General features: G+C 45.1%; 1 protein-coding gene across 13 annotated transcripts in view; it reads right to left on the reverse strand.

Moving 5' to 3' along the window:
- The window catches only part of PPP6R3 (protein phosphatase 6 regulatory subunit 3), a gene marked incomplete at both ends in the record, with an annotated part of 72087 nt that extends 59778 nt beyond the window's left edge, over positions 1 to 12309 (reverse strand). For all 13 annotated transcript variants that reach the window (XM_079709148.1, XM_079709147.1, XM_079709146.1 and 10 more), the window contains 4 exons: positions 1080 to 1145; positions 4004 to 4141; positions 7403 to 7589; positions 12083 to 12309. In XM_079709148.1, the coding sequence (XP_079565274.1) occupies positions 1080 to 1145; positions 4004 to 4141; positions 7403 to 7589; positions 12083 to 12309 (618 nt within the window). The remainder of the gene's footprint in view (positions 1 to 1079; positions 1146 to 4003; positions 4142 to 7402; positions 7590 to 12082) is intronic.
- Between the last annotated feature and the right edge of the window lie 4094 nt (positions 12310 to 16403).

Consider the following 16403-nt stretch of genomic DNA (forward strand, 5'->3'; position numbering starts at 1 on the left):
ACTGTCTCAGGGGAGGGTGGGAATCAACAGCCCCTTTAATGGTTAGCTCTTTTCTTTTTTGAAGGGGGTGGTGGGATGGGGAGCCTGCTTTAGATAAACTCCAGGTACCGTAAGTTTTTTAATGGACTGCAGTAGAAGGGGCTACATCTACCTCCACAGGAAATCTGTCTTGGTGGGGAGAACACGCTCCGGCCACATGCCCCTTCCTCTGCACTGTCTCCTCTATGGCGCTCACTCTCTGATTAGTCCAAGCTAGAGGCATCCAAGGAGGCTGCCCATGCCCCATGACATACCCTGCATGTTGTTTGAAACAACTCCTTTGTAGATACTGCATTGAACCATGTGGAACTGTCATTTCCATAGGCAGAAATGGCCAAATGCTGGCAGCTCCACAAGGCTCAGTCCGCCACTGAAGGCGGCAACAAGGGCAGCAGCAGAGAAGCAGGGGGACGGCCTCCTCTACAGCGGCAAACCCGCTGGTCCTGGAGACCCCACCCCACCCCCAGGCATCCCCTCAGCATGGCGCTCAACGTGCAAACGCCAAAGCAGCTTCAATTCTGCTGCCAAGTCAATCTTTAGCACCCAGTACAAAGGCCAAACCTGTCAGCACAAAAGCCCGAGCCAGGAAGTAGAACCACCAAGAGCTCATCACTCTAAGGATTCAGTGGTGACCAGGATCCTGCTGTGCTGTCTGGAAAGCTTTAGCCAGAATGGAGAAAACAAATGCACACAGACGTGGCCACATCATTTGGGCTAATGATGGGTATAAAAGAAAAACAAAGTGTGGAGGAGGTTTGTAATAAAGGCAAGCAGATGCAGCACGAAGTCTCAGCTCTAAAAAGGAGATGGAGCTAGACCCAGGGCTCACTGTTTCACAGTTCGGGAAATTTTCTGAGTATCGGCAAAATGCAATATTTTAAAAAGCCTTTGGTGTTTAGAAACCTGTCAACTTGAAGAATGCCAGGTGATCGCTGTTACCTACCCTCTACCTTCACACCTAGTACAATGATGCTCTGTGCCCAAATAAACATGGTTCATTTTTTTTTAAATCAAGTTTATAGTCACACAAGAGAACTTACATCTTCTTCTTGCGATGGATGAACTATTTCCACAAGCCTCTGGATAATTTTCTCCTCATTTAACCACTGTAAAACACATTGTAGAAGTAATCATAGCAATGAGTGGCTCTTGTTCAAGCCCCAATGAAGTTTAACATACTTGGAAATATCCATCACATTTTAAGTAGAATGTTACAGGTTTTCTCTGGACTTTGAACACTACAGGAAATTAAAAGTCCCCCAAGGAAAATGCCAGTGAATATATTATTTTAACAGTAGCTACAGTACCAACTACTCCCCAAGTCACAATACCCACATCCAAAAATTCTATACATCAGTTTCTTAGTGATGTTAATTTTCAGATACTAAAACGGTCTGTACTTTGGACGTGAAGGGGGGGCGGGGAATGGAACTTATACATTTCTGTAAGAGAGCATTCACTTTAACAGAGCTTCAAAAAGGTTGAGAAAAGCAATATTTAGTAGCAAGCCTCTGGCTTAAAACACATGATGAACTTTTACCTTCTAAAACCAAAACCACCACAGGAAACGTGGGGGCTGGCGGGCACCACAGAAACAGTTTGTCTGCCCTGCCACATGCTAGCAAGCTATTACCATGATTAGGACACTCTCTTCTTCCACCATATATGAAATACTGCTATGAATGAAAATATGAAGGGGATGAGAATAAATGAAAAATCAGCCAGCGTAATATTAGTTCCACAAGGAACAGGAACACCGTAATAAACAAGGCACTCACTACCTGGAACGGGTGCGCACACACACAAAATCCCAAAGGTTAAAAGAGATGGCGGTGGGGCTGGGGGTGGGGTGGGGTGAGGCTAGGGGTGGGTGGCAAGAAATCGGACACGCTTTGCTAAAGGCATGTGGAGAAATTCTTAGGTTGTCTCCAGGCTCCTTAAGGAGAACATGCCAAAAGAAAATGCAAACAAAAGCTATTAGGAGACTACCACAAAGGCAGAGGCCCAACTTCACATTTTAAGATGTTTTAAAATGTGTACGTGAAGTACCCTGTGTTTGAATCTGTTCAAACACAGATTCTGACTCAGCAGGGCAGGGGTGAGACCTGGGATTTCTAACATGCTCCCAGGTGATGTCTGGGACCAAACTTTGAGTAGCAACGACCTAAAACAGGATGCAAACACCTCTACAGAGGAGGTGGGGCAGAGGGTCCTGACGGCCAAGGGAAAAAGTAGGAAACTTTGTGGGCAGTGAATGAATCAAACCCCCACCCTCACTGCCTCCACAGCTATTAACAAGCACCGACAGTCCAAGCCCACGGTGGGCCCCCCAGTCAAAGTAAGACATTTAGGAGTTTCTAACTACCCTTCCCCCAACCTACGTCTTTATTAACCACCTATCACCATATCCCTCCAGAAACGCACCTATTCCTTTGGAAGTGGGCCCTAAAATTCAACCCAGCAGTGGCCAAAGGAATTCTAAGAAACCACACTGAATAAGTTCCCCCAACAATAATCCAAACATAAAGGGGACCATTCCTCTTATCCTTAACTACCTTCCCTGGAATCCCCAACCTCTACTGAGAAGAGACTCACATCCACAAAAGCACACCTAAAAAGGGCCGGAGTCCCAATTTAGGGCCCTCTCCCACAGGCAACTCCCAGGTCATCCACGAGGACCCCCAGCTGACTTCCTCACATGACCACGGTTCTCAGTAGACCTCTGCCTGTTCCTACAGACCCAGCCCTGACCCGACCCCCAGACTCTCCCACTCACACAAACACACGCTCCGGCACGCCTGCCCACCTCGGTAGAACATGTCCTTCCCTGGGACACCACCCGACAGACCCTCCTTCTGGGCCTTCAGGTCGTTAGCTTTTTCAATACAACTTGTTTCCAGAGTTCTAAGGTTTGAGGCTGAGTATTAAAGATGGATTGAGGGACTTCCCTGGTGGCTCAGTGGTTAAGAATCCACCTGCCAATGCAGGGGACACGGGTTCGAGCCCTGGTCCGGGAAGATTCCACATGCCGCGGAGCAACGAAGCCCGTGCGCCACAACTACTGAACCTGCGCTCTAGAGCCCGTGAGCCACAACTACTGAGCCCACGTGCCGCAACTACTGAAGCCCGTGCACCTAGAGCCCGTGCTCCACAACAAGAGAAGCCACCGCAATGAGAAGCCCACACACCGCAACGAAGAGTGGCCCCCGCTCGTCACAACTAGAGAAAGCCTGCACGTAGCAACAAAGACCCAACACAGCCAAAAATTAATTAATTAATTAAAAAAAAAAAAAAGATGGATTGGACTGGGGAGTGGTTCTGGAAGGAGGCAGTGAAAGGGACAAAAAAGAGACAGAAGACAGGAAGCAAAGACGAGAGACTGTGAGAAACCTCATCTTCAAGTCACTCACACCCTCCTCTTCCCACCCAAGGCAGCTCCTCAGGATACACACATGTCCTGAAATAACCACCTCACCAAATTTTAAAATATGTGCCCTTCTGGAGGTAAACTCCTTTCTCCTTCTTATCCCATGCTCCTAGGTATCCACGAGAAGAAAGTTACTTCTGAAGCCAGATTCCCTAGAAATGCCAACACCTCTTCTTTTTGACTTCCAGAGATATCTCTGCAGTGTGACCATCTTCTCAAGAGAGAAGCCTCACAGCATACTCAGATGAGACTTTTAGCTCCCGTTCTACCTTCCCACTCCCGCTGAAGAACAAACAGCAAAGGGAAAGAACCCCTCACAAGGAGACAGCCTATGTACCTAGGGATGTGCACGTCGGGAATCCTAATCCCGAAAAATCTGAATCTCTTCCCGTTTTGGAATCCAACCCCCACCCCAGTTTCCCAGACCACTTTCAACCAATCCCCTAGAATCCCGCCCAGACCAAGCAGCCCAGCAGCTCGAGCCACTCCCCAGCCCCCACTGCCCAGCCCGCCCACAGCGGCCGTGACCCTACTCACATTCAGCACGTCCTGCCTGGGCTGTGGGGGCTCAATGCATGTCAGGAGCCTGAGCAACAAGTCCATGATGGCCGATGTTCCTATGTGCTTCATAATAAGGTCCACAAAGTCACGTTTCTTCTTTAGGAAATCCACAATCTAGAGGAGGACAGCCACAACTGAAAGACACATCACTTGGGAACTATCAACTTTAGGATGCTTTCAGCTGCCCGCTCCAAAATCCACCACCACTTTAAGTTAAGGAAAAGCAAGTGCTGAATTAGTAGTAAGATGTCAAATTGGAAAACCTTCTAATTGTTACAGTATTCAAAAACCTCTTGGGAAAAAAATCCTTAAATTATCACATGTTCCCTAATACAAACACACCATAATCTTTTATTTCTGTTCACTTTCATTATTAATTCTCAAAGAATAAGGACTAAAACTTTAACACCCTATAAAGAGCAAGCGAATACACCACTTAATAGTTTATGGACATAAAGCAAGTCCATTAGGCTTTACATGAAAACACAGAATAAACATTCAAAATCCTAACTGTACTCTAGCAAGTAAGAAAAATAAAAAATAAAAATATAAAGATTTCTACATCAAAGTGGCTAACTCATGTGCCATAGAAAATCACATTTGCATTTTATTTCAGCAATTCACCTGATCAGATTAACACAAGGAGGGTGAGTGAGTGTGGAAGAGGCTGACAGTTACCCCGAGGAGTTATGAAAACAGTCATACAGTCATGACCGCCACCTGGGTCTCCTCTGCGCAGGTGGAAGAAGGCACCTGTTCTGTCCTGGACACCCTTGTGTACCTCCTGGTTTCTGTCCGTGTGCACAAATTACCTGTTCTAAAGTCCCAGAAGCAGCACGGTCAGCGTGGCAGATGCCCTGACAAAAGTCTCACCGGAGCCTCTCAGAAGCCTGTGAGGTAGGGCTGCTCAACTCAGTGTTATAGACAAGGAAACTGAGGCTCCGACCAGAGAAATATCTGCTAGAAGCTAAAAAGTGGATGCCCTGAGATTTCAATGCCCCCAAAGCCCCAAGTCTGCCACTATCCCACACGTCTAACAGCCAGGGATGAACTAAAAACTGCCTCACACCATCAGGTGTAAATGCAGGATGAACCATCACATGTTGCTTCTCTAGACAATGAGGCTGAACTCTGTAACATAAACCTTCAAGAAGTTATACATAATTAATCCACTCACAACTGAGTCACATGGTAGTTTTTAAAAGCACAGTGGAGAAGAGAGGAAGAAAAAGTCAAATGTAGCCAAAATACTGCATTATTTAGTGGCAAAAGCACTGACTCTGGAGCCCAAAGGCACAAGTCCCAGCCAGTGCCGCGGCAGCACAGCAAGGACAGCAAGCTGGAGGACGGCACTGCTGAGGGGCCCACCCATCCAACACAGACGATGCTTCACGCAGCTGGACCTCCCGCTCCACGAGTTAATGAATGTCTGTACTGGTTAGGTCAGACTGAGTCTGAATTTTTTTCATTACTTGCAGTTGCGTATATCCTTACTAATGCCTTATGTGATGGGAAACCTTTATTTACACTCATAATTCTCAAAAGGATAGAAAGGTGCAGTGTGACCTTTCCCTGAAGCTGAAAGAGCAAGGGCTCTCGAATCCTCTCGTGGCTGAAGGCTTAAATGAGAAGCCCGACGAGCAGCAGAGTGAATGGGCCCTCCTCTCGGCATTTAATTGGCACGTGCCATGTTCTCCACACAGGTAATATGTCTGGCCTCGAAGACCAATGCAAATATGTAGGCCACCAGAGAGCTTTAAATGTATTCTCACTCTATACTAAAGGTACACTGAAATCCAGGACCCACAGATTTGGGTTTCCTTAGCACAGAGTGAGGAGAAAAGCACGAGAAGGTGTGAGACCTGTCTCAATTGTGACTACAACCACCTGGAACTGACTAGGACCTTAGACTGATGGGATGGCTTGCACCTTCCTCAAACAGTCAGCAGTACTGTCACTTCTTATCACAAGACAGACGAAGGAAAGACAATCTGCCTTGCAGTGTTCATGATTTGGGGATTACTATCTAAGAAAAAAGAACCTCAATTCCAATACACTTAGGAAGGTAATCCTGCTCAATTAAGATCATGAAAGAACAGCCTCGTCTAAAATAAGACATGTATCCACTTTGCCTTGGCAAAGGACAGACGTACCGGGCCTAAAATAGTTCCAGTCCCTCCATGTCTGCTGACAGCAAGGACGGGTCAAGGAGCCTGTTTTCCACCACGAAGGATGCCAGGCCCAACTGGTGTGACCCCTGCACCCCTGTCATCACACCCCTGCTGGCTGCAATCTGCAGGACTGTTAGTTTGCACTTGGGCATCTGCGGCTGTTGCTGCTCCCTGGGTGCCTGCTTCCATAAGTGGATCATAGCCTCCTCGTAAGCAGGTCCTTTTCCACACCAGTTCCCACTAGAGCAGTGATTCTCAAATTTCAGCGTGCACCACGGTCATCTGGGAGGCTTCTTAAATCCCAAATTGCTGGGCCCACCCCCAAAGGGTCTGATTCAGTAGGTCTGGAATGGGGCTCAAGATCTTGCTTTTCTAACAAGTTCTCGGGTGGTACTCATGCTGTTGGACCAGGGACCACACTTTCGAGAACCACTACACATACGACAGATACTTGGAAAGTAAGTTTCCCAAGTACAGTACATCTGAATTAAGAACAAAATGAAGCGTGGGGGGGCGGGGGTGGGATGTGGGAACACAGATGGACAACACCACAAAGAAGATGAGGACGACAATGAAGGAAGAGGAGGAAGAGCGGGGAGAGGCTCCTGGTGTTCACAGTGAGGAACGAGCTCCTGCTAAGCCCTACTGGACAGGAACAGCAGAGCTCCATGTGTACGCACATGGCAGGCGGTACCCAGATGGCTCAAGTTTTTGAGTGGAGTCAAAATAGAAACAATCACCATTTGCATAAATTAATCATCAATTGCATTTATGAGAAAGCTTTTTAACTTTCACCTGTGATCATCGTTAGGGGAAAGAACAAATAAATCAACTGTTACTTTACCACAGTCACCAAGATGCCACCCACATACCAACCCCTCAGTGTGCACCCTCCTCACACTGTCCTCACAAACGGACCCCAACATTCTCATGCAACCACTTGTCAGAAGAGGAAGCCAAAGTATACTGAAAAACTGAGATGTGAGGTACTCAGAAAAGAAGAGGTCAAGTTAGAATGTATTCATTAATGAGTAAGTCAGTGTTAAGTCAGCAAGCATTTAGAATGCTTAAGGTTTAAAACATATTCTTTTACAGAACCTGGATTTAAGGCACACTCAGAACATTGAAGCAACAAAATTACTGGGGGATCATCTCAGGGGGATGATCAGCCCTAATACTTACCTTTTTGGAAAACAATATTTACCTGTTCTGGTTTTCTGCTGATAAGAATACTTAGCACCTTGCTGAAGAAACTGGCAAGTAGTGGGTTCAAGGGGGAATCATTTAGGAGGAAGCTATACAATTTCATTAGCAAGGATTCATCTTCTCCCAGTCTATCATTCATTTGGGAGACATCAGAAGTGAGCAACTCACAAGATATATTTGGATACCTAGAAGAACAGGATACTCATATCATCATCTGTATTAACAGTTTAATTACATAAAGTAAAATGCAAATCAGAAAGGTTTCCTAAAACTTTGTGAAAAATAAACAAAGTCACCTTCTGGGAATTAGAAAATAATTTCAATCCATTCCGTCCAATTTAATCTAGAGAGGTTATAAAGTGAATTTTCTTCTGTGTCTAAAAAATGGTTTCTAAACCAAGCTTTAATAGGAATACATTTTCCCCAACAAAACTAGGGCACACCTGGGACTCAGGAGGCAAGGGCGGGGCCTCCTCAGAGGAGGAGGCGAGATGGGGCAGGTCAAAGCCTGGGGCTGCAGCCCTTAGCAGCCTGCTCTGGCATGCAAAGCAGCACAGCTCATAGGACAACCGCGGGGGACGCCCATTTCCAGGAAACTGCACTGCACACAGCACCCTTAACTACTCAAGACACATTTAGGTTCCTGGACAGGCTGCCTGTATTCTCAGATGGGTTGTAACTGGAGTTAGAAAGCTGGGCTTATCAAGTATTCAGTCCATATGACATGTTAAGAGAATAAATATTCTGATATACTCAGGAGAGAACAGGACACGGCCTGAGTTACCCAGGTGGGAAAACCGTATACAGAGCTCTCCACACCAGTCTTCCAGGATCTTCTGGGATCAGCCCACCATCAGATCTCACTGCTGTGGGACACAGCCCTCTTCCACAGGCCCCACAGCGCTAGAAATACCTGCACCCCTAAAGCACGTTTGCCCCTGAGCGCAAGAGCACTCTCTCTGAAAAGTAGGCAGTAGATGCATTTTCTCCACTCACTTCTTTTACCACAAATGACTTCTCATCTGTTCTCAGAGCAACAGTGGAGACTCCAAGGCCCATCCAGACTACACTCTCCCCCTCCCTGCTCTTTAGGTGAGTAGCAGGGAGTGGCAAGCTCAAATGCTGATCAGGACAGGGAGGTGACAAAACAGCCAGAAGCAGCTACATGACAAAAGAGAGGGGTAAAGAGTGTGGTCGGAACCCATGCAGCACCCCTGGGGCATCCAAGACAAGCAAGCAGCTGCCTGTTTGGAGACCACTGGCTTGAGAAGCAACTGGCAACAGACCAGAAACTGCAGCACCTAGCAGGTCTGCCATGAGGGAGGAACACTGAACCCTATGAGAATACCCCCAAAGGAACCTGTGCAGGGAGAAAAAAATCGAAGACAGACAACAGAACTGGCAGGTGTGTGGGCACAAAGATCACGTTATCAAATCGCTGTCTTCAGGAGGCTACAGCTCAATCAAATTAAAGCCTTCCTCACTTTATAGAACACATGGGCTCAAAGACCCCATAATGCAAAGTCACCAAAGTGCCGGAGGCAGGAGCAAGCAGTGGCGACAGGTGTGGCTTCTGGAGTCACACCACCTAGGCTCAGAACCTGTCTCCACCACTTACAAGCTGTATGACCTCAGGCACGTTACCTACCTTCTCTGGGCCTCAGTTTCCAAGGATGCAATATTAAGACAACAGTCCTTACCTCACGGGGGAGAATAATACATACAAAATACTGAGAAGGAGGCCTGGAATAAATAAATACTAGCTGCCTTAATTCCCCTTTTTTTTTTCTACTTCATAAAACTGCCCGAATGCTGCAACGGGGCTGGGGTCGCGGGGGTGGTGGCAGAGTCAGCCCAACTGCCCCAATTTGGAAGCTGCTGGCAAAGGGCCGGGAAAAGCTGGAGACCCCAGCTCCGGCCACAGCCCAGTGTGTAAGGAGTACTCTCAGAATTCTGATGCAGAAGGTCCAGAGGAATGCATGGGCAGCTTTTAAATTTTTTACCTGTTTCTCCACCGGTGACCTGGAGGTCTGACTGAGCTAAAGAAGCACACACGTGGGGGCCCAGGCACAAACACAAAGGCTCAAAGTTCTGGTTCGGAACAGGCTGGGGCTACTCTCACTCTCCCTCCCTACCTCCCTAAGATTAAACAAGCTCCTGAAACACCCAAGGCTTCCTCTACGCCACCCCTCAGCAAGGCCTCTCCAGGCCCACCCCACCCTCTGAGCTCAGCTGCACAGAAGCGATGGGAAGAGAGCCCAGCCCAACCGTACCCCTGACCTGCAGCCGGTCCCCTTCCTCCTCCCACTATGAAGCCACCCTACTGTCCTCTCGACCGAGGCCAGCACAGAGCATCACGAGACCTCCTGCTCCCTCCACACCAGCCCCGTTTCCCCCTGCGCTGCATCACCCTCACCAGCACATAAACACACCATTATTTCTCGCATCTATGAAAAAAACAAACACCACACCTCTCCTGGCTCCACATCTGCCTGTAGCTCCCACTTTCTCTCTCTGCTCCTTTTCCAGGGAACTACTTGAAAGAACTCTCTGCTTTGTCTCCAGTTCTTCCTCAGAAGCACTGCAGCCTGGCTTCCGTGTCCACCAACCCGGAGAACCTGCACTGAAGGGGCCCGTGTGCTCCACGCTGTAAATGCCAATGGTTACCTGGCCTGTCAGCACAGCCCCTGGATCCCCTGGGCCCCTTGTCCCATTCTCCCCGTCCTGAAGCTTGGCCTCCCTTGACATTGAGGGAAGCACCCCTCCTGGTTCTCCTCTTGCCTCTGAAGTCCCTCTGTGGGAACCCTGACCCGACCAACAGCATCTCAGCTTTTGGGTTTACACTACTACTTAAGGACCCATTTTTAAAGTTCTGTTCAAATTTCTGCTAAATTATTTAAAACTGAGGTATCTGTCATTAAGATTAAAAAGTTAGTGTAAAAATGACAAACCTTTAACACCTTGTGTATGATCACTGGATTAAAAGTGACAGGTTCAATCCACAGGTGTAACTGATATGCAGCTACAAACTTCACAATCCACAGCAATCACCCCATCACCCCTAAACTAAAAAGCACTAGTCTAAATTTCTTTAGATGACTATAGTCAACCTTAACCCAGAGAAGCTTTCAGATCCCCTCTGAAAAATCGCTCTGTGCTAATCCAGCTGTCCGAGTCATCCAGCTCTGTGCATGTTACCATAGCTGGCGGCTCTGTCCAGGCCAGAAGTGCAGCAGAGAACTGCTCTGCTCAGCTCAAGCCACGCTCCCTCGAAATGGCGCCAACCAGAAGGCTGCATGCCCAGGGAAACACACCTGCTCTCTCAACCTCAAAGGTAGCACAAAAAACGCTGGCATGGCAATACAACAGATGCCATGACTACTTTTTGGTAAAATAAACAATTTCCACAAGGCTTGCTTACTCTTCTCCAGTTAAAGAAGTACTAGCTTCATTCAGCATGTGAGAAAACAGACCCAAGAAGGGTAACCCTCTTGTTCAAGTTCTCAGAGCTTCCAGGAGAGGGCTACACCCATCCCGGCTGGGCCTGATACAAAGCCCACACCACGCTGCCTCTGGCCAGGATAAGCCCCACGACAAGCAGCATCCACACATGCTGGTTCACGGTGAAGGGAATTCCAAAGTAGCAAAGTATCTATCTTCGGGGCGACAGGAGTCCACTGGTATTCCTGTCAAATTTCTGTCCTTTTCTTTTCTAAGGTACTGGTCTCCGAGTGGAGACGTGCTGCATGCTAGTTGTCAACCTTAATGGCTGGCAGAGAACATGACTTCCTTGAAGAGCCAAGCCACGAGAACTTGAAAGCATTACTAAGTATTATTCCTCTGACAGCAAAGCTCTCCCCTCAAAAAAATGAAAGGATATCTGAAAAGGGGGACAGACTGGGGGGAAAAGGGCAAAGGAGAATCTACTGTAGGCCATTATTCTTCCTATTCCATTAAGTTTATTTAATGCATAATCAATGACTTTTTGTTTTGTTCCTGAATTGGTTCTATTTTCAGGCAGAGAGGGGGGACAAATATTTCAATAGAGTTGGAGATGGAAAAGTAACTAACTGAAACCCCAACACTTTAAATACATATGGAATATTCGCAGAGTTTCCAGGGGTCCGAATACAAAGCGTTATAAGCTGACGACACCAGTGGTGAAGTAGATAAATCCACTGCAGTTATCCAAGGTGTTAGCTGCTTAAATTTAGCTACACTAATGTTCACCAAGACCCATACCCTTATTTTCAGTTAACAAAAGGTCAGAATTTATTTTATCAGCAGCGCTGTTCATAAAACAAGCTCTGGCCCAGATGTGCTGTGTCATCTTGAGTAGTCACATCATCTCTGTCTTCCTATTTGCAAAAAAGAGAAAATACTTACTTGGATTGTCTTACTATTTTAGGAAACTTTATCACTGTTTATAATGCACCTTGCCCTTAGACAAAACCTTTTGGCCAAAATTTAGAACATTCACTTTAAAAATCCTGTGATTTCACTGAACTTAGTTCTAGAAGGGATTGTTTGTTCCACTGACCCTGATGCTCTTGACATGCTGACATTCTGTAACTGGTCTACGGCAGCCCTGCAGAGCTGCTAGACAAGAAGGACGATAATATACCCTACCCCCGCTTCACTTCAGCCCCACCCTAAAGAGAAGATTGAATTTTCTTACTTGTATCTGATCTTTTCATCCATGTCTTGAGGTGGTTCTTCAATAATGAATGAGACTAAATCTTCAAGACATTCTGCTTTTAACAGGAACTCTATAAGTTTGCGGTTCTGAGCTTTACATTCCTGTAAAACATCTTCCTCATCCATCAACTCCTTTAGTGTTACATCTTCTCTTTCTAGAAGTGTGTCTATGTGGGATGATGAGTGAAGATCAAATTTCCAAAACATGCTGCTCTAAACAAAATGCAGAGAGTATTTCAAATACAATTTCAACTTCACATATTAATTTTTCAAATTTCCATCTAGTTTTACAGTCTAAAATGTCAATTTGGGTCACATAAGAAAAACGAGTTCCATATCGAATCTATAAAATACTTTCTAAATAAGTAAAATTGGCAAGATTTTTTCCTTCTCAGAAAATATTTTTATTGATAACAAAAAATTTTGACTTGAAAATGCTGAAAGAATGCTAAAACCTGGGATGATTTTAACCTGCAAAATTAACCCACCCATACTTTAAGAATTTAATGCTGGGAAAGGAAGAAATTAAACCCTTTCTTCAGGGTGAAACATACATTCTTACACAGAACTAGTATCTTCAGTAACAAATGACAAGTATTGAGACCTAAGTACATGGTACTCTTCAGAATATTACAACATTAAATAAATAACCACCACGAACCAGAACTTTTAGCCACTTACAGCACTTGCACAGCTGAAAATCTGAAAGCCATAAAATGGTAAAACCTATGCCATTCTTAACAAAGAAACAAAAAACTGTAGCAAGATCACCTTAAAGAACAATCATTCACCTTGTCTTCAAAGTTGATCATGGAAAATTCGATCCTAGGATGTCTACAGATTGACAAAAGAGTTCACTTTCCTTATTTTAAATACTTCAGCAAAGTCACTGACTGAAAAGCCATTAGTGACATTCAAATACTTTCCCACGTCCCACTGGTATCAGGTCAGTATGTGCTTATTTTGGTCTATAAGCCGAATTTCTGCTAATCTAATGGCCTCTCCACTTTAAGTCAGGAAACTGGACACAGTTAATAATTTAGCCTTAAGTCTTTAAAAAAAAAAAAAAAAAAGGTCTCATTTAAAATAGCATGTCTTTTCATTTTTTTGTAATCCCACACATAAAGGCAAAGTATAATGAAAAGTACTAATAAACCACAAAAGCAAATCTGATATCAAGCCCTTACTACTGGCTAGTTATAAACAAGATATACACTCATATTCATCAACCGAAAACTATAAATGTCTACAAACCAAAGTCATATTTCTAAAATATGGATCAAGATATAATCACATTATCTACCTCAATTAAAAGCTGACTTCCAAAATTTTAACCTTATAAAGGTAACTCATCATACACTGATTTACAGAGAAAACTGATAATTGGTGGTGATGAAATAACAAGTGTTGGCAAACTTTGGCCCACAGGCCAAATCCAGCCCACAGACTGCAAGCTAAGAATGCCTTTGATAATTTTAAAGGGTTGTTTAAGAGAAGCATATGTGACAGTGACCATGTGTGGCCTGCATATTTACTATCTGGTACTTTACAGAAAAAGTTTAGCATCCCTTGCTCAAGAGGAAATAGAGTGCTGACTAACACATTCCTTTCTGCCATCTCTGAACCCACACGGGCATGTCCCCCACAGTCCTCACAGCCTGCCTGGAGGAGCGGAGCCATGTGGTGTCAGGCGGGACTGCCTACCAGATCCATTCTCTCCCTTCCTTAGGCACTCACCTAGACCATGTCCCCAACTTCTCGGGCAGGTAGGTATGGCCACATTACAAAGTTTTCTCCAATGTGTTGTGAGCCATAAAAACCTCCATGTGCTCCCCCCCCCCCCCGCATCTGGCTGGATGCTGATGACAAAAAAGGCCCTAAGGGACAGCAGAGCCAAAAAGGAAGGTGCCTGCGCCCCCAAATCACCACGTGGAAGATCGCTGCCTGCCGATCTGAGAGCCTGTCCTCGGCCGGGTTACAATAAGCCGTCATACACACCTGGTCTGTGTTCCAGCAGGATGGCCTACCTGACCAACCAGCTCCTCCAAACTCCTGGGCCCACGACACCGTGTGTTATTATACTTATTTTATTATACACAAGAAAAGGAATTCTTGAGCAACTATCTGTTTTAAAATGCCTAACTCCTTTTGCTTTCCACTATCCTAAATTAGAATGGCATTTTTCAAATCAGAACACCTTAAAATATACATTTCCACAGTGCATTTTCTTTAAATTGGGTAGGTATACTACCGACTTAAAAATAAAATATAACCACAGCAGACTCTTAAACATTATGTATTCTATCTTTTAGCCAAACAGCAAATTGACTGGAAATGAACAGCACTGGTAAATTAGTTACCCCTGGCTTGGCCCTACTTCTATTTGTGCCCTTTGAAGTAAAATCAAGCTAGGTATGAACTAACTGTTACAAAGTTCAACTGCCCAGGGCCCTGAAGTAAATGGAGTCCTTTAAAAAATGTAACTAAGATACTCTGAAAAAACTGAAAAAACTCAGAACTTCAAGAGCTCACTTTTAGTAAACATAAATACACTTTAAAATTCTTAACCTAGGTATACTTCAACAGGATTTAGCGATAAGAGGGAATACAATTTCTTACAGTAAACCAACTCACAGGCTTTTAAATCAATACTGACAAAGAGAGAAATGGTAAAACCAAACTACCCTCCATCTTTCTGCAAAATCCTAGAATTGTTTTATAAGCTGGATGAGGTACCTTGAAAATAGGGTTTTCTCCACAAGGGCTGACGAGTATGTGGGCAGGAGTTAACTGTTACTTGATGCCACAGAGGACAACCTCTGCTATGCTTCGCCTTCCTCATAACTGAAGACACAAGTGAAAATTATCACCATATATGCATAAAATAGGACCAAAGGATCCATAAATCTACTCGTCATAGATCAACTGCTTTAATTAAGGGTCCTGTGAAATTAATAAAATATCATCCTTCTTGGAAGCAAAACCTGGGCCACAGTACCTTTGTTTCAAAAGCAGTTAAGCAGTGACACTTTGTTTCTGAAACAAAAGGTGCTACCTTGTCTCTATGACACAGGACCTGGTATGGTGATGTGGTTAAATCACGTGCAAGAGGTTTGAGAAGGACGTCAGTCCCTCTGCAGAATCTGCCAAGGCTCTGCTGGTAGAGTATATTCAACAGGGCCCAACTGTGGTTTATGTAAACCACCTACAACCACTTGCTTTCCATCAAATAAACATCATTTTCTCCTCAAACTTTGTTAGGACTCTTAAGCATCTCAACATACTGGATTCCAATGCTGGCTCCACAACTGCCTGGCACTGAGGCCTCAGGAAAACCACTTCACCTCTCTAAGCCCCAATATCCTCAAACAAGTAAACTGGCTGTGAGTAGATGAGAAAGGCCCGGTCTGGTGGCTGAGACATACCGGCACTCAGCACCTGGAAGCTTCTGTGTAATCAACATATCACCCCTTTAAGTCAAGTGAGCTTTAAACCAGTGCTACCAAACTTCCATGGGGTCTTATGAAAACACAGTCTCAGATTCTGATTCAGGAAAGCAGGGGTCAGGCCCGAGATTCTGCACCTCTAGCAAGTCCTCAGATGCTGCTGCTGCCCTGGGTTTAAACCACTGTTGATCATTTGTAATAAACTGCAATAAGTATATTCAAAATAATCATGTAACCATGAGAAACAGAGGAAAAGCCTACTATACCAACACGTGACTGTTATTTATTTCAGAAACTCCCTGTGGACAAGCTGGTATTAGTGAGTTTTCCTTCAACGTAACAGAAGCAAAACATAACACTTTCCAACAGAGGCCAGAAAAAATGACACCATGAACACACTAAAAGGTCAACTATTAAAGAGCTTTGGAGAGAGAAACTGCTGATGGTCCTGCCTACAAATGAGAAGGAAACTGTGGCAATGACAAAGAAGAACTTTAATGAGTTTAAAATACAAAATCCCCTATTCATATGTACTAACTGCCTAATTTTGGCAATTTTCTATCCAAGTGGGGTAAACTGTACTCTGTAAAGCCCAAGTCCGCAAACTGCTATCAATGGTGGAAAACCTGTACCCAGGAATGGCTGGCCCAGGGCACAAGGTGCAAAGATTCAAAAAGAGATTCAAAGATTATGAAGAATCTCAAGACAGCAATATTGAGCCTGAAAGCTAACGCTTCTGGGTGTGGGCCCCGTGGGACTACAGGCTGCACACCGGCAAAGCCAGACTCCGGTATGCCATTCCGTAACCGGCCCACTTCAACCCCCAAGATCCCACACCCTAAATACCTCCTCGCA

Source organism: Hyperoodon ampullatus (assembly GCF_949752795.1).
Source record: "Hyperoodon ampullatus genome assembly, chromosome: 7".
In the NCBI taxonomy this organism is placed as follows: Eukaryota; Metazoa; Chordata; class Mammalia; order Artiodactyla; family Ziphiidae; genus Hyperoodon; species Hyperoodon ampullatus.